At 44.9% G+C, this 25976-nt stretch overlaps 1 protein-coding gene across 1 annotated transcript in view; it reads left to right on the forward strand.

Annotated features, from left to right (window-relative positions):
• The first annotated feature begins 21401 nt into the window (after positions 1-21401).
• The window catches only part of RNF128 (ring finger protein 128), a 36522-nt gene continuing 31947 nt past the window's right edge, over positions 21402-25976 (forward strand). The window contains exon 1 of the mRNA XM_081179047.1: positions 21402-21982. Within this exon, the coding sequence (XP_081035173.1) occupies positions 21556-21982 (427 nt within the window). The 5' untranslated portion in view covers positions 21402-21555. The remainder of the gene's footprint in view (positions 21983-25976) is intronic.

Here is a 25976-nt window from a genome sequence, read left to right on the forward strand (position 1 = left end):
TACAGATGTTTCAGGTTACAGACTCCGCTTACCCATAAATAGTACCTCGGGTTAAGAACTTTGCTTCAGGATGAGAACAGAAATCGTGCGGCGGCGCAACGGCAGTGGGAGGCCCCATTAGCTAAAGTGGTGCATCAGGTTAAGAACAGTTTCAAGTTAAGAAAGGACCTCCAGAACGAATTAAGTACTTAACCCAAGGTACCACTGTAACTTGTTATAACTCCATAGGAGCAGATCCACACATGGAATGCTACATCTGCATTGCAGAACGCATTGCTGCAGGGACATCAGCCACTAACACACTTCTGAGTTTAAAAAAAAGGAAAAATCCTGCAAAAAACTGGGGAGTAAAAACTCAGTACAGTGCATCCATTAGTTACAAGGGAGAACTGGTACTGAATCTTTAAATTGTGCTTCAGGCCATCTGCCTTATCTCAACCTTTTTCGAGATAGGCCCTTATTAGTTTGCTACAACGGTGCAGGGGCTGCATTTGTGCACTGCTCGTCTTGGACGTTATCTTTTGTTTTGAAGACAGATGGCAAACTTTGCACTGTTGTCCTGAGAAGTTCTGTTTCTAATTATTTTATATTCCATTTTTTTCAAAACAAAAAAAAAAGCTTCCAGATTATCAGATATATTTATGGCTGCTGTTATTTCCTGGGTTGCGTATTCTGACCTCATCTTCCTCAGCAATCTCAACTGCTTGGTCTGATATTGCACCATAATAAATACCAATGTCCTGTGCTCTGTTTTTCAAAGTGCAGTTTGATCCTGTGTGGAAAAACAGAACTTTAAAGCTGAGCCAATACAATCACACAGTGGACTTGCAGCAGACTGATAGATTTTTTTCTTGAATCCTGGTATCATTTCAGAGCCAACGCCTTCACAAACGGAAAAACAATAAATTTAGAGTTGATCATCAACACTTTTCAAATCTATCTATCTGCTAAGACCTCTGGGTCCTTTTCACATATCAAACTGGTAAGCCAAGTGTCCCCCATCTTATATCTGTGCATCTGGTTATGATCCTGAACACATACTCGGTTGCCCTGGATTTCATACTGTCATAGGGCTAAGCATTAATAAGAACCAAAGGGCAGCGAGTCCCAGTCTGCTGTCATTTCTCCCTTGAATGCATCCTAGTAGATTGGCCAACGGCAGAGACATTTGTGAGAAGGAACAAAAAGGCAGGGAGTGTCTCATCTCTTATCTCTCAGCTGAAGCCAGGTCCATTGTTCCATTCATACAAGCTTCTTCCAGGGACAGGAAATCTGCTCACCATGGACTGAATTAAAAAATAAACTCTTGCACTAAGTACTCTTCTAAGTCACTCAGAGAACAGACGTATATTATTCAGTGGCCGATACAAATGCAGTAAATAAACCACCAGTTTTTATGGCTCAGTGCATCATCCAAACTCAGGATTGGTCCTGTCTAATATAATCTGCTCTGGTAAAATGACTTTGGGGTAGGGAAAGGTTATGCTGCTCAGTAATTCCCTACCCCCACCCAGGCAACACACTGAACTGCTTTGCAGCTTGTCACTTACTTTTGTTTAAAGCTCTCTTATCAGATTGTACTCCGCTTGGAACCAGTTGGTTCTGCTCTCAAAACACAAGTGCTCTTTCCTCTTTACAAAGCATGCATGGTACTGCAAGTCACCAGCTGTTAAGACCTTATTGTGAAGAGTGCTCAAAGGAAAGCATGCGCCCATCTTCCTGCGCTTGCTCTCCTGTTTTCTACTTACTTTACCCCCAGCAGCTTATTGAAAATACAGTACTTTTAAAATCAAGGATTTCTGAGTGGAGCTGCACTAGGTAAGAACATGAGGTATCACAGAGTAGAATTCTCAAGCCCCCATTTATTTTATACTCTCTCCCCTCATCCATTTCTCCAGCTATTGCAAACAACAACAATTTATTACTTGTAACCCACCCATCTGACTGTGTTGCCCCAGCCACTCTGGGCAGCTTACAATAAAGTATTCACACACACACAAATACACCAGACCTTAAAAGCTTCTCAATACAGGGTTGCCTTTAGGTGTCTTAGAAGACACCTAAAGTTATGTAGGTTTTTCTTTTATCTCCTTGACATCTGACAGGAGGGCATTTTCACAGGGCAGGCGCCACTACCAAGAAGGCCCTCTGTCTCGTTCCCTGAAACTCCACTTTTCACAATGAGGGAACCGCCAGAAGGACCTAGTATCTTATAAACTTCAAACCTTGTCTTGACCCCTTCGTACTTTAGGGAATAAAGGGAGATGGGGAAACCCGACATTGCAGACCCAGAATGTTGCATGCAAATATTACAAAATGGTGAATATATATCTAAAGTGCATCCCTGGAATTTGGGTGATTTCCTCTCCAATGTGTCACATGCCCGTATTTAGTCAATTGCATTGCATATTGTGTGTGTGCATATTATATATAGCCCCATATTGACATGTCCAGACATGCCCCCCTCCCATTTGCAAACTTTCAGTTACTTGATGCTTCTGAGCTGTCCAGTCTACTGTGTCATTTCTTTGATCATGTGGGAGACCTAGAGCTCCACTCTTGTGCAATCGGCTCCCCAAAGGGGGAAGAGGGGAGGGAAACAAGACTTTCTGATTCAGCCCCAGCGAACGGAAACTCTACCAGACTTGAGTGAAAGACCCTGATGAATCAACACATCCAGTCTTTCCATCCAAACATGTTTGGACACATATCCTCTGGTAGTAAATCATAAATATCTCATCTCTCTGCAGAAATTCCTCTCATTCTTGAACATTGCATTTTAATATAGTGTTATAGATGTACACAGTTCCTTGCAACCTAAGCAAAATAAACTCCCATCGCAGCCCCAAACTTTGACACTGGGGAGAGGAAAGGGAATTTGAAAGCAATGATAATGAGGGGTGAGTAGAAAACCAATTGAGCATACAGAAGGGTATGGTCACATTGCCATTTACTCCCCATCCAGTGGGCTCCCACTGCTAATTTTTGAAACCGCATTAACAATGATAGCCACAATCCAAATCAATCCTGTAGCTTCTGTTGGATGGTTTTTCCTCTCAAAACAGCTTCAATTTCGATGTGTAGTAAGAGGTAATGTGAACAGGTCCTAACAGCCATGACACATGCTGTTGTTGGCATCTGTCTGTCTTGAGAGACAATGTAGTGCACAGTCAAACTAGCAGCCTCTCAGCGACCTCCCTGGGGTGCAAGCCTTGGCAGAGCGTCTGGAGGTCCTGGGCTGCCCAGACTACAAGACCCCCCCTCTCGGCCTCACTGCTGTGGTCCAAAGGAAAGCAGAGCAATATGTTTGGCACCAGCTTGGCTGCAGGAGTTGCTGGAAGGAGGCACACAAGGCACCACCCAGCCATCTTAGGGAATCACCTCTGGATTTGTGTAGGGTTTACCCCTTTTCTTCTCTGGAAGATATCCTGCAAGGCAGCAGAGGTTTAGGATCAGAGTTTTCCTTCTCCTAGACAGGCTACTTTCTCAGGTTGAACAGCCCCATCTGCAGAAACCACATTCTTGACCATTGGACCCACTACTGGTAAATATTGTGGGGATCAGCAACAGCTTCATGTTATAGTTGTGTGTTGCAAAGTCTGCTTCCTCTAACCGCACATCATCATCGCACCACCAATCCTTTGGCTCTGAGCCTTCTACCCAGGGGGTTCCCCCGGGGGGTTCCCCAGCTGATGCCTCCCACCTCTGCACCCAGCCAGTCTGTGACAAGTAAGTATTGTAATGAGTCAGCAAATTTACCACTGGGTACTGCACTACATCTGCACAACTGAGAGTGCGGGGGTGGGAAGAGGCCATCTGCTATATACCGTAAGTCAGGGAGCTTTTGATTGGTGCCAGGCTAAAGGAGAAGAGGAAGTGGTTCCTTTAACATACAGCTGCAGTGGCTGCCCCTTTTCCTATACAAAATTTGAGCTGTGTGCCTCTGTCCACCCCCACACCTTAAAAAGATATGCATGGCTATACTTTTCACAGGACATAAGTCCTTGCGAATTGCCTTGAAACTCCTGTCCAGCCATTGTGCAGGTCACAGTGCTGTATTTGGGGGCTACAACCATAGGGCATAGAATTGTTTGTGCATTGTGCACAGGGTGCACCATTTCGCCAGGCTAACTTAGATCAGAGGATGGGACTATCGGGGCACTCGTCGTTCTGTTCTGTTCTATTTCTACTTGAAAGGGATTGGACTATGCTTCCTATTTCTTAAAGAGTGTGTGTGCGCGCGCGAGTGAGAGAGAGTCAAATCATTAAGCATAACGTTAACATAGGGCTTGTCCACACCAGAGTACAGTGGTGCCTCGCAAGACGAAAAGAATCCGTTCTGTGAGTCTCTTCGTCTAGCGCTTTTTTCGTCTTGCGAAGCAAGCTCATTGACGGATTAGCGGATTAGCGCTATTAGCGGCTTTTAGCGGCTTTTAGCAGCTTTTAGCGGCTTTTAGCGGCTTATCGGCTTAGCAGATAAGCGGATAAGCGGCTTAGCGGCTTAGAAAAGGGGGGGGGAGGAAAAAAACCCACAGAAACTTGCAAGACATTGTCGTCTTGCGAAGCAAGCCCATAGGAGATTTGTTTTGCGAAGCACCTCCAAAACGGAAAACTCTTTCGTCCAGCGAGTTTTCCGTCTTGCGAGGCATTCGTCTTGCGGGGCACCACTGTATACTGTGTGTTTGCAGATGCTTGCATCCCAATTTAATTTGCATGGTCCACATGACTTTACCCTCAAACAACACCAGTCTTGATGCTGTTCCCCTTTAAATTCAGGTCTAAATAAATATAAATAAATAAATTTTTATTTATACCCCGCCCTCCCCGGCCAGGGCTGGGCTCAGGGAGGCTAACACCAAACACGAATTACAATAAAACGTAATAGAGAGAAAAGAAAAGAAAAACAACAACAAACAAACAGTTAATTAAAATACGGCTTAAAATACAGCTTAAAATGCAGCCTCATTTTAGTAGTAGCCCATAAATCAAGACCATAAAGAGAGGAAACATCAGATATTCACCCGAGCCAGCTATCCATGCTGGTCCTACATGGGCCAGCGAGAAAGCCAAGGGAAAATTTATATACCAAATCCCATATAAGGGGTCAGAGTGAGTCTAAGCTGAAGGCCAGGCGGAACAGCTCCGTCTTGCAGGCCCTGCAGAAAGATGTTAAATCCCACAGGGCCCTAGTCTCTTGTGACAGAGCATTCCACCATGTCGGGGCCAGTACTGAAAAGGCCCTGGCCCTAGTTGAAACCAATCTAACCTCCTTATCCAACACAGGGATAACCTAATAAAATGGGAAAGATTGGGGTCCAAATATCACCACTCCGGATCACAGACTAATAGTTACAGGGGTTTTTTTGAATGGGTAGATCATCCCTCACTTTTTGCTACTCCCCTTTCCACTCACTTATTCCTTAGTGCTTTCATTTCTTTACCAGCTGTGTTTGTAAGTATTTCAAGTGTGCTCCTGAGCAAAAGTGGCTATTGCTTCCTCTTTTGATCCCATAGTTTTGCACAAAAACCAGGGAATTGCATGAGCAAACCACATTTTAAAAATTCCTACGCCAGAGCCTGGACTTCCGGGTTAGCGCGATCGGCTAATGGCGGATTCCCTCCGAGCTCCGGAGGGAATCTGCTCGACAGGGACCGGGTCTTGTCGCGCCGGCGACGCGGGGACCCTTAAAAACCACGGGCGCGGATGCCCGTGGACATGGTGACTCGGCGGGTACCGTTAGCGCCCTCCCAACCCGCGAAGGAGCCTTTTTAAAGGCTACGGAACGGGGGACGGGGAGCGGCGTGGTGCTGTGAGTCTACTGCTTCCCCTGCCGAGCGAAGCCGCATGCCATTTGCCGGAGAGCGCTGACTTCTTCCTTTAAAATTTGGACTTAAAACCAAGAACAACAACCCGTGAGTAATTTGGAAATTGGACTAAAATTATTATTTTTTGTGGATTTGGCACGAGCGGGGGAGGTGCAAAGAGGAAGTCCGTCTCCCCCCCATTGTAGACAGTTTAAAGCAAGGATTTGCCAACTAAGGTTGCGAGAAGAGCTGTTTTTTCTTCCTGATTGAATAAAAATTATTAATTCCACGGATTTAAAAGTCTAAAGTTACTGTGCTGGAGGACAAGAGTTTATTTGCTTTGATTAAGTGCCACTCTTCTCGAGACCGGGAGTAACCCGTGAAAGGAGCCTGCTGAGGGTTTATAGAAGATTTTGACAGCTGTCAAATTAGCTGTCAAAGTCGGAAAAAACTGAAAGCTTTGGTTTAGCCGGTTATATCGTTACAAGGTATTGAAAGTAAAGAAAGATTGATACAAATAAATTTGACTTTTGGATCGGAAGTGAAAGGATTACTAAGTAACCAGAATCCCTCTAGAGGGGATTCACGGACATTACAAGAATGGAAATAGGTCGGAAAATTCTGGCAGATCTGGACGAGGTCGTCTTTCTCATGGGAAAGCTGCGAAAGATGTATGAGCAAGGCCATGTTTTGTCTACAAGCCCTACAAAACCGAAGTCAACAGTAAATATACCTTCTGAGCTGGAAAAGGACTTGATGTTCAAAACACAGGCAGCTGGACAAGAAAAGAAATCAAAGACTGAAGAGGAGGAAAAGATACTTGCTGAACAGGAGGAGCAGAAGGGAGGGGGGGCCGAAATGTCACAGAAGGTAAACGAAAGCCGGAGGCCTGTCAAGATGGCTTCAAGCTCGACCAAGGCGGAAGCTGGAGTCTCAGGGATACATGGATTTAAGAAACAGAGCTTGAGCTCCACCTTTAAACAAGTAGGCCTGGCTGGAAAGATCATGGACAATATAGAGAGAGTGCCCATTCGAGTTTGGGTGTTATCCATAAGGGACTTTCAAAGAAGCCGGCTGAAAGGGACTGAGAGAGATTTGAGAGCCTCGGACGTAAGGTCACCAGGCTAAACAGATGGACTAATAGACTATGGTTTGGGGTTGAAACCGGGGAGAGAAGGGTGGGGTTTGGAAGTCCAAAGGGGGGCCTGATCTTTTTTACGCTGTGTTAAATTTTATGTTGTTTATCATTATAAGAATGGGGAATTCGTGGAAGGGAAATAGGGTCAACCTTAGAAAAAGTTTTTTTTTTTTTACATATGATTAAGGTATATAAACTAAAAGTTGATTTATAAATTGAACTAAATATAATAATGAATTAAGGGTTAAAATTTATTACAAATAAACACATTAACAAATTAAGGTTAAGACATTAGGGATAAAAACCTGTTGAACAAATAATTGGATTTGGAATACAAGAAGGGGAGGTGAGGGGAAGTCGTGAAAAGAAGTTATTGAAAATGAGATTTTAAAGGTGGAATTCTTTTTTGTGTTTTTCTTTGTCTTTTTGTTTTGCTTTCTGTACCTTTTGAAACTTTAATAAATATTACTTATTTTAAAAAAAATCCTACGCCAAACATTGGCAGGAATCTGGAAACTGCATTCTGATCATTTGCAATTGCTTTCATTTCTTTTTCTAGATTTGCTCCTAAATTCAGGAGGTGTCTGCATGAATGGAGGAGATTCTTTTGATTCATCAGATTTGCCTAAAAACTTGCTGCGAATTTGCAGTTCTCTGGCTGTGTGCTTTTGCAGAATTCTTTTTTAAAAACAAGGGGTGCGCAGCTCTCTGCCCACATGTCTTGTCAGGACTTAATTGGCAATATAGAAACTGCACGTTACAAGGAAGGGCCAGCTGTTACAACATGTGAGCGCTTCAGACCAGATTACAAATCCCCTAGTCAGCCCGGATCCATTACTGTCCCCCAAACCTCGGAGGAAAAAAGCTGAGCGCAAGACGAAGAAAAGCAAAAACATAAAAAACCTAAGGAGGCCTAAGACAACTCACCGTACTTGCAAAAAATATTGGCAGAAGCTTTTTAACCTGCTCCCATCTCTCTCCACAAGTGGAACAAACAAATCTAACTCGAGTGCCATCAATGAGACACGCAAAATAGATACATCCACAAAAGAATCTAAACCAAGCTCTGAAGAATTAACTCCGAGCTGGGACAAAGGACCTAATCCATCTACAGTCATACTGCCTCAGAGTCCTCTTATGGCCACCACAGATTCTGCAGGCAGAGGTGAGCTGGCGTTCCAAACCACTGAGGGGAACCACCCCTCCCAAGCTCGACAGAGGTTGTGTCCCAAAAGAGAATGGAGTTTAGTCCTAACCCCTCAAAAGCTTGTCTTTGCTAATTACCCCCAAACCGCCCAGATTTTATGTAGAGTCGGACCGTATAGACCATTTCTTGTCCATTATAAGTGGCATTTTACCGGGGGTAGTAAAAGCAACTGACATAGCCGCTATAGAGTATCTACATCAAGATGATTGCTCGGTACGAGCACTGATTACTTTTTTAGATCATAATTTGGCCAGTTTTATGTTTAGAGCTAAAAACCTATTTAAAAAAGAAAGAATAGTCCTATTAAGAACATTTGAGAACAGAGCACCCTTAACCTCTCTGATGGGGACCAAGGGTATAGGAATGGAGGTTCACAAAAGGAAAAAAACTAACCATCAAAACCACCAAAATAGAAAGCATAAGTTCCAGCAGGATCAGCTCCATCAAACAGTACCAAATGAAAAAAAGGAAGCCCCACATCCAACTGGTGCCTGGCCTCTCACGTGTGATAGTGAGGACTCCGCTTGGGAGGAAGAACTCCCGCTGATAAAGCGTTTCTGGTCACTGCATTCTCCAGCCCAAACTGAGATCTTGAAAAGACTTGATATACTTCGAAGCAGATTAGCAAAAAAGGATGACCAAGGTGAGACAATGAAGGACCCTTATGTGCAGCCCATATCTCCCAAATGTCTAGTGGATAAGAGGACAGTGGGAGGTACCTTTAAATGTGTAGACGTGGAATTACAATCTGAGCCCCCTGTGATGTATAATAAAGTAAAACCAAATCAATGTGTGAAATCTCAAAGCTCCTGGCATAGCTACCTCAAACTGTCTCCGAATGAATTAGCCTCCCCCCCTAATCCAAAACCTAGCCCCAAACCACCAAGAAGAGAGGATCACTACACTCTCTCCAAGCAGTCATCCTCGAAAAGAGCCAACGGGTGTGTTTTTTTAGACACCAAAGAACTGCTGGACGTGGAGGTGACATAGATCCAGCTCCTCGAAAGGCCCAGGGCCTAAAAGTGTTGTCTTGGAATATCGCGGGTTGGCACGCCAAGAAAAATAACCAACAATTTTTGTGCTACCTTAAGCAATTTGACATCATCTTCTTTCAGGAGACATGGCAGAATGATCCCATATTTCTCAATGGGTATAACTGCCACCATCTGCCTGCCTCTCCATCTCCAAAGGGCGGCAGATCTAGTGGCGGCCTAGCTTGTTTCATTTCCACGGAGCTGGCGCATTCTCTAACAGCCCTACCCAGCTGCAATTCCTTAGCAACAGCCGCTTTACTTAACCTCAAGAGAACTACTCTTCTGCTGGTCAATGTCTATATTCCCCCAGGCCAAAAAAACCCTGTTGTCAAGGCTTCATGGGCTGAACTAGAGGCGTTTTTAGAACCTCTTGAATCTACTTACCCGTCTGCCCTGACTATTGTGTGTGGAGATTTCAACGCTCGTATAGGAACAGATGACAACAGTCTATACACTCATTTCAACCTATTTATGGACCCTGAAGAACAGACGGATATTGGTGCGACACGACTGTCCAAAGATAGTAGAAGCAATTCTTCAGGCCTCTGCTTAGTGCAGGCTGCCAGACGGAGGGAACTGCTGATATTAAACGGCAACACAGAGGGGGATCGCCCCGGGGAATATACCCATTTTTCTAAGGCAGGGGGAAGCGTCATAGACTATATTCTAATCTCAAGATTTGCCTACAGCTTTGTGAGGAAGTTCCAAGTAGGCCACAATACTCTGAGTGACCACCTACCTCTAACTCTAGAGCTTGCAGGTCGGCCTTTTGACTATTCTATTGCCGAGCCACAATATAGACCCTCTGTAAACTTGGGTATACTTGCTCCCAAAAGACTCAAATGGTCCCCAATATTGAATGAAAATCTAACCCTCCTCCTTCAGTCAGCAGAGTTAAAGCTTATTCGATCCGCTATTGTGACAGGCAATTCAGTAGACGCGATCATGGAATGCTTCAAATTACTTTTGGAAAGACTGAAACCCCACTTAACAACAGCGATACACAGCTCCGCCACAAAGAGGGCAAAGGACGGTGCTAGCTGGTTTGACCTGGAGTGCAGGCAAACAAGGAGACAAACGAGAACAGCCTACCAGAGATATAGGAAATTAGGGACTGCCACCCTACTTAATGATTATATTTATGTGAGACGGTCCTACAAACAATTATTAAGGAGAAAGAAATTGGAAGCTGAACGAGCCGCATGGCAAAGCTTGGTTAAGGCATCGCACGAGAAAGATACTACTTGCTTTTGGCGAACCATATCTGGTCTACTGGACCAGGAGCGCACCAATTCCATCTGTACAGTGGAACCAATGGAGTGGTTGCGTCATTTTCAATCCTTGTTTCATGACCAGGAAGTCCAACATTATAAACTACGCATCCAATTGGAGGACCTACCTCATTGGCCACCAGTAACTGCAAAGGAAGTTGAGAACCTAATCGCACAATTAAAGAACAATAAGGCCCCAGGGAACGATTATATCCCTGCCGAACTTCTGAAGTCTAACATTGGCTGGTGGGCCCCCCTGTTGGCGTCTCTATTTTCCTGGATTGACTCAACGGGTCTACTCCCAGATAGCTGGACAGAGGCAATAGTTATTCCAATCTATAAAAAAGGACCTTTGCCAGACCCGGCGAGCTATAGACCAATCAGCCTTCTGCCCATACCCAGCAAACTATATGCTAAACATCTTTACATTAAGCTAACCAGCTGGCTGGAAACTGAAGCTATTTTAGCGGAAGAGCAGGCGGGTTTCAGGCAAGGCAGATCCACCATGGACCATTGCTTCACCCTAGCCTACCTAATTGACAAATATGCCAAAAAATCCCGTGGGGTGCTATACGCAGCCTTTATCGATCTAAAGGCTGCCTTCGATTCAATTCCACGTGCAAGACTCTGGGACAAATTGAGCGCATCAAGTATAGATAAAAGACTATTATTTTTGATCAGCTGTTTATATAAAGACACGGTGTTGCATGTAAGAACTTCGTTAAATGGCCATCTTATAGGACCAGTTCCTGTCAGCAAGGGGGTCAAGCAAGGTTGCATCCTGGCCCCAGTTCTATTCAACTTTTACATCAATGATATGGTTAACTGTTTGTCATCTCCGGACTTCCATGCCCCCAAACTGGCTGACAAACCAATATCCGTGCTTTTGTATGCTGATGATGCGATACTCCTATCTCGAACAAGAATAGGCTTAAATAGGCTCATTGGTGAATTTTCAGCATACTGTAGGAGAGAGCAACTGGTAATAAACTATCAGAAAACCAAAATCATGGTTTTTGGAAGGAAATGCAGACAGTATAGCTGGAGGATGGATAACCAGACAATCGAACAGGTCAAAGCCTTTAAATATCTGGGTATCGTCTTCCAGTCGACCGGGTCCTGGGATGTCCATCAAAAATATGCCAAAGAAAAAGCAGCTCAAAGTATTAAGATGCTGTCGCGCTTCTTTTACACGAAGGGGGGCAGATATATTCCAGCAGCCCTTGAAGTCTTTCAGGCAAAACCTCTGGCGCAGCTACTGTATGGGGCACAAATCTGGATGGGGAACCACTGCTCAAGTCTTGAAACTGTACAGTCTAAATTCCTAAGGCAGATATTCGGTGTCCCCTCCTGTGTCCCAAACGCAGCTTTACGACTCGAGGCCTGCCTCCCATCGGTAGAAACTCAGACCTGGCAAAGAACACTCAACTATTGGCTTCGCCTTAATCTAAATCCACCCGGTCTACTGCCTCTAGTAATGCAAGACCCTCATAAAAGCATGTGGTTCAAAACTGTGCATCAAAAACTCCTTACATGCGGTCTGCATTCGCAATCCCTACTATCAATGGGCCTTATTAAAGCAAAGAGCCTAATAGGCCAGCGCCTGAAAGACATTGAACGGCAAAACAACCTGACTATCTTAAAGAAAATGTGTCCATGGTATACTTACTTTCCCCCTGCCCACTTTGATTTCCCAGCTTCATATTTGTCTAAATTAACCATCCCAAAATACAGACGCGCCTTTACATTGGCTAGATGGGATGTTCTTCCTTCTGCCGTACTCGAAGGTCGTTACCAAAAGACTCCATTTGAAAAACGACTCTGCCCATGTAGAGATGGTAACACGGAAACAGTGTCCCACGTCCTCCTATCCTGCCCCCTTTATAAAGACCTAAGGAATGAGATTATTACTCCACTCATTCTCCCCAACCCCGGCCGTCCACAAGACATTATACTGTTCTTTCTCTTTTCTGATACGGACAGTCAGACAACAGAGAAGGTCGCAAGGTACATCGAGAGAGCTGTGAAATTGAGGGCCACCATCTGAGTGACAGACGTGTTCATCTGACGGACCTCTTTTTGTTTGTTTTTATCCCCTTTTATGTTTATTTTATTTTATTTTTAATTCTTGTATAGCTGTGGCCTGTTGGCTTTGCTAATAAAGTTCTGATTCTGAAAAAAAAAAAATGGGAATGATTAAAGTTCCTCCTCTTATGTGCAGGTGTGGACTATCAGGTCTAATTTGAAGAGAAAGGGAAAAAGACTAGCAGCTAATTAATGTTCAAAAGCGAACAATCTCTTCCCACGATCTTTTCCTCAATGCTAACAACTTTGCTCTTTGAAGCTGACTGAAAACTGTCTGAGATTTTTTTTTTATTCGGTAAGGAATGGGTTCCTATATAATTAACTCTAAAGACACTGTTGGGTTACCTACAAATAGTAATTTATGGCACTTTTACTCCCTCCTTTGCCAAAGGAAAACTACACAAATCAATTTCATTTATATAACCTCTTGCAATGTCAAACAAATTGAGAGCAAACTCTTCATGGCATGCCTCCTTAAGAGGTTAACCACCACTCAACTGGTTTGCAGTGGATATGTCTTTGTATCCATTGTGGAAAAAATCCTGCTGTTATTTTTTCAACCCTGTTTTAATTAATTAGTGGCATGCTCATCTACAGTGCCTTGCTCACAAACATTTCTTGGGCTTTCAAATCGAGATTCTCAGTAAAGCCATTATTACTAAATGTACCTGGAAATACAATTAGACCAGCTGTACAAGGACAGTAAATTACCTTGTGGAAGCGGATTGTATAAGCCAGCCAAGGTCATTCATTGCAGTTTGATGCACAGCACCTAAATTAACAGATAGAAGCTGGAAATTAACTGCCAAGCGTTCAGAAACAGCGAAAAGGAGACACATTAGCAAGGAACACATCTAATTGTTTTCTAGAAGCATTAATTTGACTTGATAATAGCTTGAGCCAAAGGCTTCTTCCAAATAGTTTCTTAGCCCAAACCAGCTCTAAGTCAGCGCCAGCCCATACCCTCCAATGTTTCTCCGATGAAAATAGGGACACCTCATTCCGTAATGATAATTTTACTATTTATACCCCACACATCTGACTGGTTTGCCCCAGCCACACTGGGCAGCTTCCAACATATATAAAAACATAATTAAACATAAAACATAAAAAACTTCCCTATACAGGATTGCCTTCAGATGGCTCAGGGGTGGGATACCTCCATACCCTCCAACATTTCTCCTATGAAAACAGGGACATCCTAAGGAAAAGTGGGACATTCCGGGATCAAATCAGAAACCGGGATGGCTTCTCTAAACCAGGGACATCAGTGGAAAATAGGGACACTTGGAGGGTCTGCCACCCCATCCATTAGGGTCAGTGAGCTCAGGCAGCTGGCTGGGGACATTTGGAAGAGGGGGCAGATCAGGGGGCCCCAAGAGTGTGCTGCTCACTGCCTCCTGCTCCTCTCCTCCTCCCCCCCCCCCGGCCACCTTAGTTTGGATCCAACCCATTATTCTTAGGCAGCAATTTTGCCATTAAAATGGTCAAAAGAATCACCAGGCTTTTCCTCCCCACAATCCCATGTGCATTCCTAGGACCAGTGATGGACCCTGAGGTTTCACATTTCAGTAGTAGCGCCCTGTGCAGTGCCCAAATTTGGTGTGCTCCCTGCCTCCTGCCTTCCATTCTGCATCATAGTTGTGGTGCCCATTGCAACCCAGCCAGTCATGCGCCCCAAAATCCGCCTCTGCCAGAACAGCGTTGAGCCTTAAGAGTGAAGAAACCTGCACTGAAATGGGAGTGCTCAGTTTGGTGCTGTGGGTGGGAAGCCCAGTTTCAAATCCAGCCCCCAAAATATACTGGTTATCCTATACGTCAAGTCACTGTATTTCAGCCTAACATACCCCTCAGAGTTGATATGGTGCTTGAATCACCAGGGGTTATATTCAGCATTAGTCATATGCAGAGTAAGGTAAAGATAAAGGGACCCCTGACCATTAGGTCCAGTCGTGGCTGACTCTGGGGTTGCGGCACTCATCTCGCTTTATTGGCCAAGGGAGCTGGAGTACAGCTTCTGGGTAATGTGGCCAGCATGACTAAGCCACTTCTGGCGAACCAGAGCAGCGCACGGAAACACCGTTTACCTTCCCGCCGGAACGGTACCTATTTATCTACTTGCACTTTGACGTGCTTTTGAACTGCTAGGTTGGCAGGAGCAGGGACCGAGCAACGGGAGCTCACCCATCGTGGGGATTTGAACCACCGACCTTCTGATCGGCCACTCCTAGGCTCTGTGGTTTAACCCACAGTGCCACCCGCATCCCCCATATGCAGAGTAGACCCATTTAAATTAATGGGCATGACTGTCTTAGACCCAATAACTTCAATGGACCTACTGTTAGAACTTACAGTAGTTGAGTACAGCCCTTTGTGAGAGGCTGGCTTGATCTCACTCCCTATGGGGACAGTCTCCTTAGCTGTTGTTTTTTTAAGGCTAGGAAACAGGGAACCAGGCAGAGGGAACCAGGCAGAGGGCCTTCTCGGTAGTGGCGCCCTCCCTGTGGAACGCCCTCCCACCAGATGTCAAAGAGAACAACAACTACCAGACTTTTAGAAGACATCTGAAGGCAGCCCTGTTTAGGGAAGCTTTTAATGTTTGATGTATCATAGTATTTTAATATTCTTTTGGAAGCCGCCCAGAGTGGCTGGGGAAACCCAGCCAGATGGGCGGGGTATAAATAATAAATTATTATTATTATTATTATTATTATTATTATTATTATTATTATTATTATTATTATTATTATTGTTATTATTATTATATAGCAGATTTATATCCTGCTTTTCTTCTATTGTGGCAGACAAGTTGGTTTTACACGGATTTTTGGCAGTCTCTCATCTAGGCACCAACCCGACTCAGCCTTGCTTAGCAAAAGCAAAGTGTGTGCAGGCAAGTCTTTAGCATATGCGCTGCCGGGGTGCGAAGATCCGCCCAGCACCCCCAAATTTAGTTGTGAGCGCCGTTGTTGAGTCTGACAAGTGCCGCTTTGTGAATGACAAGTGCCATCGTTGAGTCAAGCGCCGCCGTTGTGAATGACAAGCGCTGTTGCTGGTGCGGCGCGTCTTTGGTAAATGAGCACACAAAGTCGAAAGTCCTTCAGTGAAATAGTAGGTAGACATTTCGGTAATACCTAGGTATATATGTATTTTGTTTTTCTAGCCTGATCAAAATTATTTATTATTTCATAACAGGTAGATAGTTAAGAGCTTAGGCGGCTTCAGTGGCGGGCGGCGGGCGCCCCATGCCCCCCAGAAATCAACACCCGGGTGCCCTGCACCCCTTGCACCCCCAGGTAAAGATGGCCCTGAATGTGTACATCCTTTGAGGAAAATTTGAAAGGAGTTGGGGTTCAGGGATTGTTGATTTTATTAAGGCTGCTCCCTACTTTTGTCCTGCATATAATTTGTGCCCTAGGTTGATGTATAAGTAGTTGTAGTAAAATGCATACTGCCTGTGCAACTGCTACAGAAATTATTGATTACTGGTGGGTGGCAAAGTCCCCATCTGCTTGCTTCCTCGAGCAACAAGCTCCCTGTCCTGCTTGTGACCTGCTTAGTAAATATGTTTTCATGAATAGCTGGACACACGAGGAAGTGAGCTGACAATTCTTCCATTGCACAAGCCTTGCCCACATCTCTGTGCAAGAAACAGGTCACGTCAATCAGTTTTCCTTCCATGCTCAGAGGTTCTCGATTATCATTCATCTTATTGCAACAGGCAGGCAGTTTCAGTAGCAATTGGTTTACTTAAGTGTAACATAAGGAAGAAGATCTATTCATGATTGCGTGGGTGGGGGGGGGGTGGACTAGGTCACTGGGAGTTAGAACTGTTGTCAAATAGAGCCTGGAGCAACATAAGTTATCTGCCAGCAAATATAATTTCATGCTGGAATGAATGTTATCGGTTGGAATTTCCCTGCCCCATTTTTCCAGCACCATTAATGCAGCTCATCTTTGACTTTACCAAACAATCAGCGCAAACTTTCCAACAGTTTTTTCTTTTGAAGGTGGTGAGATTTCAGCCACAGGTCTCCATGACTTAAACGTTTGTGGGATATCTGTTTGTCACCATAAAGTCTTTATAGCATGTGGCAGTCTTGATCTGTGGTATGGTAGGGTAGACAGCATTTATATTCTGATACTGGAACTCTTGGTTGTTCCTGATATTGTATTTTATTTTATTTATTCGGCTGATTTAAAAGGTTATAGAGTTTCCAGTGTGGTTTATAAAAACAAGAAAGAAAACATCCAAGCTTTGCAATAAATCACAGCAAGGTTTTAAAAGCACCCGAATATATTAAAAGGACTGGGATTATTAAAAGGATAGCAGGAATTCCACAAAGAGGGAACCACCATTGAGAAGGCTCTCTCTCTCTCTGGTCCCTATCCTGAGGAGAGCCTCCAAATATTATATTAACATCCTGTGAGGTTGGTATGGTAGCAGATATTCCCCTAGGTTCTTGAGCACTCAAAAATGGACTGGAAGGCAGTGAAGGTCATTCAATATCCATAATATACGTCCCACTAATTGGCGCCAGTCAATAGCCTAGCAGCTGTACTTTGATCTAACTGCAGTTTCTGAGCAGTCTTTGACACATACATGGCATCAGTCAATTCTAGATGTCACCAAAACATGGATAGTATGACTATGAAGTGTAGCATAGTCCACAAACGCCTATCCCAAACAACATACGTATTAGTCTTTAAGCTACCAGATGACTCTTTGTTGGTTTTCCTGCAATACAAACACAACTGTTGTTGTTGTTTAGTCGTTTAGTCGTGTCCGACTCTTCGTGACCCCATGGACCAGAGCACACCAGGCACTCCTGTCTTCCACTGCCTCCCGCAGTTTGGTCAAACTCGTGGTGGTAGCTTCGAGAACACTGTCCAACCATCTCGTCCTCTGTCGTCCCCTTCTCCTTGTGCCCTCAATCTTTCCCAGAACCAGGGTCTTTTCCAGGGAGTCTTCTCTTCTCATGAGGTGGTCGAAGTATTGGAGCCTCAGCTTCAGGATCTGCCCTTCCAGTGAGCACTCAGGGCTGATTTCCTTCAGAATGGATAGGTTTGATCTTCTTGCAGCCCATGGGACTCTCAAGAGTCTCCTCCAGCACCATAATTCAAAAGCATCAAGTCTTTGGTGATCAGCCTTCTTTATGGTCCAGCTCTCACTTCCATACATCACTACTGGGAAAACCATAGTTTTAACTATGCGGACCTTTATTCCCTTTCATGGATCACTGCCTTGCCGTGGCGAAGGGGCTTGAATAACTCAGAGAAGTTATGAGCTATGCCATGCAGGGCCACCCAAGATGGACAGGTCATAGTAGAGAGTTTTGACCAAACGTGATCCACCTGGAGCAGGAACCGGCAAGCCACTCCAGTATCCCTGCCAAGAAAACTCCATGGGCAAAGACAACAGGCATACAAACACAACTACCCTACTAGAAATTATTACTTTTTAATGTTATGCACATATTTTGTTTTCTGTTGAACTTTCAACAGTGCTTCATTTTAAATAGACAGCCATGCCACTGCGGTTCTCTCAAAATGTAATCTACAACCCATTTACCGCAGAGCACATTTTCTAAAGCCAATGAGACTGAGAAAGATGTAGGAGAACAAACGTTTTAATGCATTGTGAAGTCTGCTACTGCACTGACAGTGAGCACAAGTGAGCAGCTGCCATATTTCTTGAGCTCTTTGCCAGCTTAGCATTGACTGGATCATATAAGTATCATCATATTTCAAGGACCACAGCATCGAGAAGTGACTGGCACGTGTGTGAGCGAGCCATCATAGCAGATCAGGCTGTAGTGCATGCTGCTTCCACAACAACACTTTGTCCAGTTTACAAGTGTGCGCTTGGGTCCAAAATGGTTGGTGAGCAAATGATGCCCATGCATGTATAAACTGACTCTGTGCCATGTGTGGTGCAATAGTGAGCCACATCATCTGGGCACAGAGTAGACAGTTGTATGGTAACTTTGCACCAGCTTCAGCCAGTAATGTACATCTTGCATTTACAGCCCACCTCTCTAAGGAGCTCAATGTAGTATACACGGTTCTCATCCTGTTCATTTAATGCCTGCAACCCTTGAAGAAGGTTAGGCTGGGAGGCACTGACACGCCCAGGACACTCTAATCCAGCATTTCTCAAATTTGGGTCCCTGGATGTTGTTGGACTACAACTCTCATCATCCCTAGTTAGCAGGACCAGTGGACAGGGATGATGGTCATTGTAGTCCAACAACATCTGGTGACCCAAGTTTGAGAAAGGCTGCTGAATCACTACACCACACTTGCTTTCATGAATTGTCTCAGTGCTTGTGGCCAGAGACAATAACAGGATGCTAGGTGTGCTGTTTTGTGCAAACCATCAGCCTACAGCCGTTTGTTTGTTTTTTCCCTTCACAAACTTGTACAGAAATTCTTCAATAAAATATCTAGATCAGGGTTTCCCCAAACTTGGTAGCCATCTTTTTTTGGATTACAAATCCCATCATCCCTAGATTGCAGGACAAGTGGTCATGGGTGATGGGGTGATGGAAACTGTAGCCCCAAAACACTGGAGACCCAAGTTTGGGGAAGCCTGATCTAGACGAGATGTGGTCAACCCCTAGCCCAAGGAGCCTGGTGTGGCCTCTCAAGCAATTTTTTTTCTTCTCTGCCCCCCTCACAAAAAAGAATTCACATTTTGGCAGTGGTGGCAAAACCAAAATGCATTCAAGGTAGACACAGCACTGGAGCAGACAGAGAGGTGTATAGCTGATGGGGATACAAATTGTCCCTTCCCAAGTCAATCATTTGATAAGGGGGCGGAGAAGGAAATCTCTCAGATGATACACACTGATCAGCTGCAAAAAGCCTCAATAATAAGGAAGTTAGTTGCACTTTCATTCCCTTAAAAATAAGTGGAACTAAAGCTATGATTAGTTTCACCAGCTGATTTTACAGAAGAAGTAGGTGCATTCAAGATTAGTAAATCATTGGAGATTCCTTCTGAGTACACACTTGAGATGTTGGCATAGTTACAATGCAGTTCTATGTATTTTTCCCCTTACCTGCGAGTAAGTAGGACTAACCCCCATACTGACTCCACTATTTACAAGAACTTAAGAGCAGCTTTGTTCACAGGTGTAAATCTCCAGTTGGGAGATTGATTGGGTATCTAATTAATTTTTCATTAGGCGACAAGTCCCCCTACACTTCTGAAAAAGTGGCCTGTTTAGCAATTTGAGAGTAGCAATTTTAAGGAGGAACGTTTTTGGGGATGATAGGTTAAATTCTTCAGGGTAGCAAACTATTACAGTGGTACCTCTAGATGCGAACGGGATCCATTCCGGAGCCCCGTTCTCATCTAGAGACAAACGTAACCCGTGTCCTCGTGTCTGCGCGTGTGCGGGTCATGTTTCGGCGCTTCTGTGCATGTGCGTGACGTCATTTTGAGTGTCTGTGCATGCGCAAGCGGCGAAACCCGGAAGTAACACACCCCGTTACTTCCAGGTTGCCGCGGAGCTCAACTCAAACGCGCTCATCCCGAAGCACATTCAACCCGAGATATGACTGTACATGACAAAATGCCTTTTGTGTGGTGTATTTTGTTTTGTTTTTATTTTACACACACACACAATTTTGTAATGGCTTTGGCCAGACAAATGAATAAACAAACAAACAAGCAAGCAAGCAAGCAAGCAAGCAATAACATGAAACAGTGACAATGCAATTCTATTCCCCTCCCCCTTACATGGGTAAGTGGAGCTAACTCCCAAACCAGGTGAGCAAAGCACTGCAAGGAAACAAACATCTAACATAAATCAATGGGGCTTACTCTTGAGTAAATTGCTAAAACTTGGGCTGCTAGGACTGCAATCCTAGCCCCCACCATAGCTGTCAACGTTAACCTTTTTTAAAGGGACATTCCCTTTTTCCGAATAGGATTCCTCGCAAGAAAAGGGAAAAGTTGACAGCTATGACCCCCACCCTCATGCTGAAGCATGTCGTCCGCGTCCCCCCACTTGCCATTGGAACAACAGATGATAATCTGAAGAGCACACAGTTTATTATAATATTTTGTGTTATTGTAAATTCCTTAATTGTTCATTTTTAACCTTGTACAGTGGTACCTCGAGTTACATACACTTCAGGTTACATTCGCTTCAGGTTACAGACTCTGGTAACCCAGAAATAGTGCTTCAGGTTAAGAACTTTGCTTCAGGATGAGAACAGGATGAGAAACAGGCAGCAGCAGCGGGAGGCCCCATTAGCTAAAGTGGTGCTTCAGGTTAAGAGCAGACCTCCGGAACGAAGTAAGTACTTAACCTGAGGTACCACTGTACAATGTTTACTGCTTTCATTTTATGGATCAACCCTCTTGTTAGATAGTAAAATTCATGTTAATTCATGTTAATTGCTGTTTTAGGGGTTGTTTTAAAAGTCTGTTTTAGGGGTTGTTTTAAAATGCATTAATCCGTTTTGCATTACTTTCTATGGGAAAGCGCACCTTGGTTTTGGAACGGACACTGTGACAGCTTTTACTAGTAGGCTCCTGTAGGACAGATCAGTCCATACAGCATGAGACTACTAATGTTTTGTTGGGGGGGGTGTGCGGAAAGGCATTTTTATTGAGTTATACTGATCCCAACCACGCGCTTCGATCCCGGGACAAAGGTTCGGAACGCGGCGGCGGCGCCAGCGCTCGAACCCGGCGGCGCGCCTGCGCGCACGTGGGCCTCCCTGGCCGGCCGCGGAGGAGGAGGAGTGTGGAGGGGCGTGTCTGTCTCCCCCCCCCTCCCGTCCACCGTGCCCCGCCCCTCCCCTCGAGTCCCCGCCCTCCAGAAATGGGCGGGGAATGGGCTCAGGTAAAGAGCGCGGCAGTCCGGCCAGTCGCTCGCCTGAGGCAAACGGCGGCGGCAGCAGCAGCAGCAGCAGCAGCAGCAGCAGCAGCAGCAGCGTTGTTGTCGTCCCCCCCGCGTCGTCTCTTTCTCCGTGGTGCGGCCGGTCTCCTCTGAGGCGATGTGGCGGCATTCCTCGTGGGCCTTCTTCGCGCTGCTCCTGGCCGGCCCCGGCAGCCTCCGCCACGGGGCTTCTGCCCAGTCGGTGTGGACGGCGTGGCTGAACGTGTCGTGGAGGATGCCCGGCAGCAACGAGAGCTACTGGAACGTGGGCGAGAGCGGCATCTTCGGGCAGGACTCCCCTCTGCGCCGGGCGGCCGGGCTGGTGGTGGCCCCCGAAGGGCCCGGGGCGGTCAACGCCTGCAGCCCGCTCACCAACTTCAGCAGCCCGCCGCCGCCCACCCCGTGGGTCGCCCTCATCCAGCGCGGAGGCGGCTGCACCTTCGCCGAGAAGATTGCCGTGGCCGCCGCCAGGGAGGCCTCCGCCGCCGTCATCTACAACTACGCTGGGGGGTCCGGGAACGACGTCCACCCCATGACCCACCCGGGTGAGGAAAACGGGGGGTGGGTGGGGGTGGGGGGCGGAGGGAGGGAGCCGGACAGTTTCCGGGATGCGCCCCTCGCTTGGGCATCTGGTCCCTCTGAGTCGAGATTGAAAACCTGGCTTTTTTTTAAAAAAAAATGCATTGTATTGTATTGAGTTGCGGGAGAGGGAACTCCGAGGGTCGTCTAGTCCAGCCCGCAAGAATAAGCCCGCTGCCCCCAGAAGGGGATGGAAAGTGCCACCTTGGCGTCCGTCAGCACCGCGCTCCAACCAACAGAGCTACCCTGGGAGATATAGATATGATTGCGTGTTTGTGTGTAGATATGCAGCTTGTTTAACGCGTTTATATAACACCTTTATATGTCGGGGGAGGTGGGTGGGGGGCTCCCTGGGGTGGGGGGCTGAGGGAGGGAGGGAGCCGGACAGTTTCCGGCATCTGGTCCCTCTGAGTCGAGATTGAAAACCTGGCGCTTTTTTTTAATGCATTGTATTGTATAGCACAGTATTGGTGGAGTTTGGGGAAAGGGGTTCCCCGAGGGTCATCTAGTCTAGCCCGCAAGAGTAAGCCCGCTGCCCCCATAAGGGGATGGGAAGTGCCACCTTGGCGTTCATCAGCACCACGCTCCAACCAACAGAGCTACCCTGGGAGATATAGATATGATTGCGTATGTGTGTGTAGACATGCAGCTTGTTTAATGCATTTATATAACACCTTTATATTTCGGGGGAGGTGGGGGGGAACATGGCTCTCCTCCTTCCCTTTTCATCCTTAATGACAACCCTGGGAGGTAGGCTAAGAGATGGGAACTGGCCCAGAGTGAGCTTCAGAGGGTGTCAGAAGGGACACCGAGGGTCATCTAGCCCAACCCCTTGCAGTGCAGGAATCTTTCATATGAAGAGTCTCCTGCTCTGCTTGACTCAGAAGATATGATCCATCTTCTTTTTCTGTGTTTGAACACCCAAGTAGAAAGAAGCATTTCCTAGCTTCTCTTCTTTTTGCTTAAGTATTCTACAACCTCTTTGTGGCGTTGGCAGTTTTCAGTTGCCATAATCAGATAAGAAAATTGCTCATTTTTGCGCTTGGTGTACAAGCACTTGTCTGATGTGTGGTTGCTTTGTAAAGTGTGTCTTATTTGGGCCTTGCATATATCTGTGGGTCCTTAATGTATTGCATCCATCTTAGGATACATACGATTGCCTCCTCAATATCTTTCTGCTGTTCTAAATGAAATTTATATCTTGCTTTTTAGCCGAGATTAGCTCTCAGGGCTGCTTTTAGTTAAAATCTGTTGGAAGGTGTGATATGAGGGAAAAGGCAGAGAAGGGGGTATTGTATTCTTGTGGACCATGGCAGTTGGTGACATCATAGCCCAAGTCTCTAGAGAAAGGTGCAGCAAGAGGGTTAAAGGGACCACTGATGTTGAAGATGGCAACCCACAGAAGTATTTCTCCAATTCGGCTGCATAGACTTTTGTCCTTGGCTATTGAAAATTGAGGGCAGACATACACCACACACTTGAACCACATGACTTTCCCCAAAGAATCCAGGGAACTGTAGCTTCCCCCTAATACATTCCTAGCACCCGTAAGAAGCTGGGCAAAGTTGTGGGTTTTAAGTGTGCAATGGGTGTGCTATCTTAAGAAGTGGATTGTTTCTAGGCTTTCTCCTCCAGAGGCAGAAGTTGCTGTAAAACAGCTCCAGGAGTTGCTTGACTATTAAAGATGCTAGTCCACAGGATCAGACTGTCTACTGCAAAGGCTTCTCTTGGCCATGACTGTTGCTATATTACTGTTGTGAATCACTCCACTTACTCCTTCCTCCCCGTGGTATGGGAAGCACCACCAGGTTCTCACTGCGATCACATGCATACACAGAAGTGTCCCAGTAAGTTGAGTGGAGCACACCACCTCACATCTAGGGTTAGACTTCAGTCATAAATACACTTTGCAAGTAACTAACTAAATGTTGGAAGATTCAGGGCGGACAAAAGGAAATCCTTTTAATCAAGAAACTCGCTCCCTCAAAAAGTAGTGATGGCTTCCAACTTGAATGGCTTTAAAAGAGGTGGGTGTGAGAATAGGGTGATGGACTTGGTGGACTAGTGGCCTGATCTAGCATGCTCTTCTTATGTTCTTTGGTACTTCTAGTAGGCAGAAGATCCTAAGAACAATTTGGGCATCTCCTGAGGTTATAATCCCTGAAAAAGCATAGAGCACACGCTATCTTCAAAAGTACTAATGCTGTTCCTCTATTGTCCACACTACTTCACTTCAGCTAGCACAAAATTATCTTCTGCATAGCATATAGATCCAAAATGCAGGTATCTTAACTCTGGAGATACTCTCCCAAGTTTTGGTTCCTACTGAACTCAACTCACCATCCTGAATAAAGCAATTGTCTTGCCACTATATACAAGTTGAAAATACTCCAAAGCAGGTGCAAAAGGGCAGCAAACAATTCCTTGCTTTATTGCTTGCAGTGAATAAAAGCCATCTAAGAAGCTTCTGTATCATTTATTTGTTTAGGCAATTTATATACTGCATCATATGTTGGTGAAATCTGCAAACAGTTTGTGACATTCTAAAAATATATTAACAAATACAAAAAAGATAGTAGAAATTTAAGTCGTCATTTTGGAGCTGCACAGATAAAAATTGGATAAGATATCCTCTGAAACCAGGCATGTGTAAAGTCCGTTTTGGGGGCCTAATCTGGCCTGCCAGTCGGTTTAATCTGGCCCCTGTGGCAGTTTATTTCCTGGAGTTAAATCCTAAAAAAAGAACCTCAACAACTTCAGTCCTAAAAAAATCTCAACAACTTTGGGGTAAAATAATAAAAAAAGCTCAACATCTTCAATTCTTTGATTGGCCCTCACAGCCCTTCACTTCATCAAATCTGGCCCTCTTTGAAAAAAGTTTGGACACCACTGTACATTCTGATGATTGTACTGGCCACTAATGATTCTGTTTTAGTATCTTAACTGCTTGCCAGATGAAGAAAATTTAAAGCCTGAAAGGTGCTCTGCACATGTTCAAGAGCATTCAGTCCAAGGTGAGAGTTCTTGTAAAATAGGTTCACATTGGCTGTGATTGAAATTCTACACAATGTGCATCTACCTAAAGCATAAGAGCCCTTCCAGAAAATATGTGGTAACCCTTCTTGCTCATGTGTCATATGCAATATTAATGTAGTAAATTATTCTTCTAGACCATGTTTGCATGAGACGCGTGTGGTTTGAGAGATGGTAGTAACTTGGGGATGACCCTGGTATCACCTGCACCACGTCTACAAGGCAGCTCAACCTTTAGTACTCTGTTTTAATCAAGTTGCAATGGCTTATCTCATTTGTATGTTAACATTACAAATATGGATTACAATAATTTGCATTTTAATTATATGCAGTGCTCTTCATAGATTTTCACTGACAAGCTCTGGAAGGATTTCATCACTTGTTTGAACAAGGAAAATAATTCTAATTTTCTAGTTCTTTGGATTGCCTTGTATATTGGTAGGAATGATTATGAATCACAGAAGTATGAACATTCTGACCATCCTTCCTTCTGAGTTTGCTAAGCTAGTGTGCTAATGCCATGCTGTTGCCTCACGTTTTTCTGTGAATGAGTTAGTTGTCTTAGTTACATGCTTGCTGTGCTGCTATTTGTTGCAGTGATGAGGATATGCATAAAAGCAATATACGAACAATTTCCACTTAAGAATTCCAGGGACACCAATAGTCTTGCGTAGTAATGTTTTCCTTTGAGAAAAGAAAGCAACACACTTGGCCTCACTTCCCTCTGTAGCATGTCCCTCATGGCTATGAAACAATACTGAAAAGATGCCTATTATCTTCTGGGAGTTACTAAACATGCACTGATTTATTTATTTATTTAGTGTTTCCATGTTATCATTGTGGAGGGGCATTAAAACATGAGCCATGGGATTATTGTACTCTAGTTAACATGAACATCGAATGTGGGTGGAGATTATGAATGTGGGT

Source organism: Podarcis bocagei (genome assembly GCF_964188305.1).
Source record: "Podarcis bocagei genome assembly, chromosome: Z".
Taxonomy (NCBI): domain Eukaryota; kingdom Metazoa; phylum Chordata; class Lepidosauria; order Squamata; family Lacertidae; genus Podarcis; species Podarcis bocagei.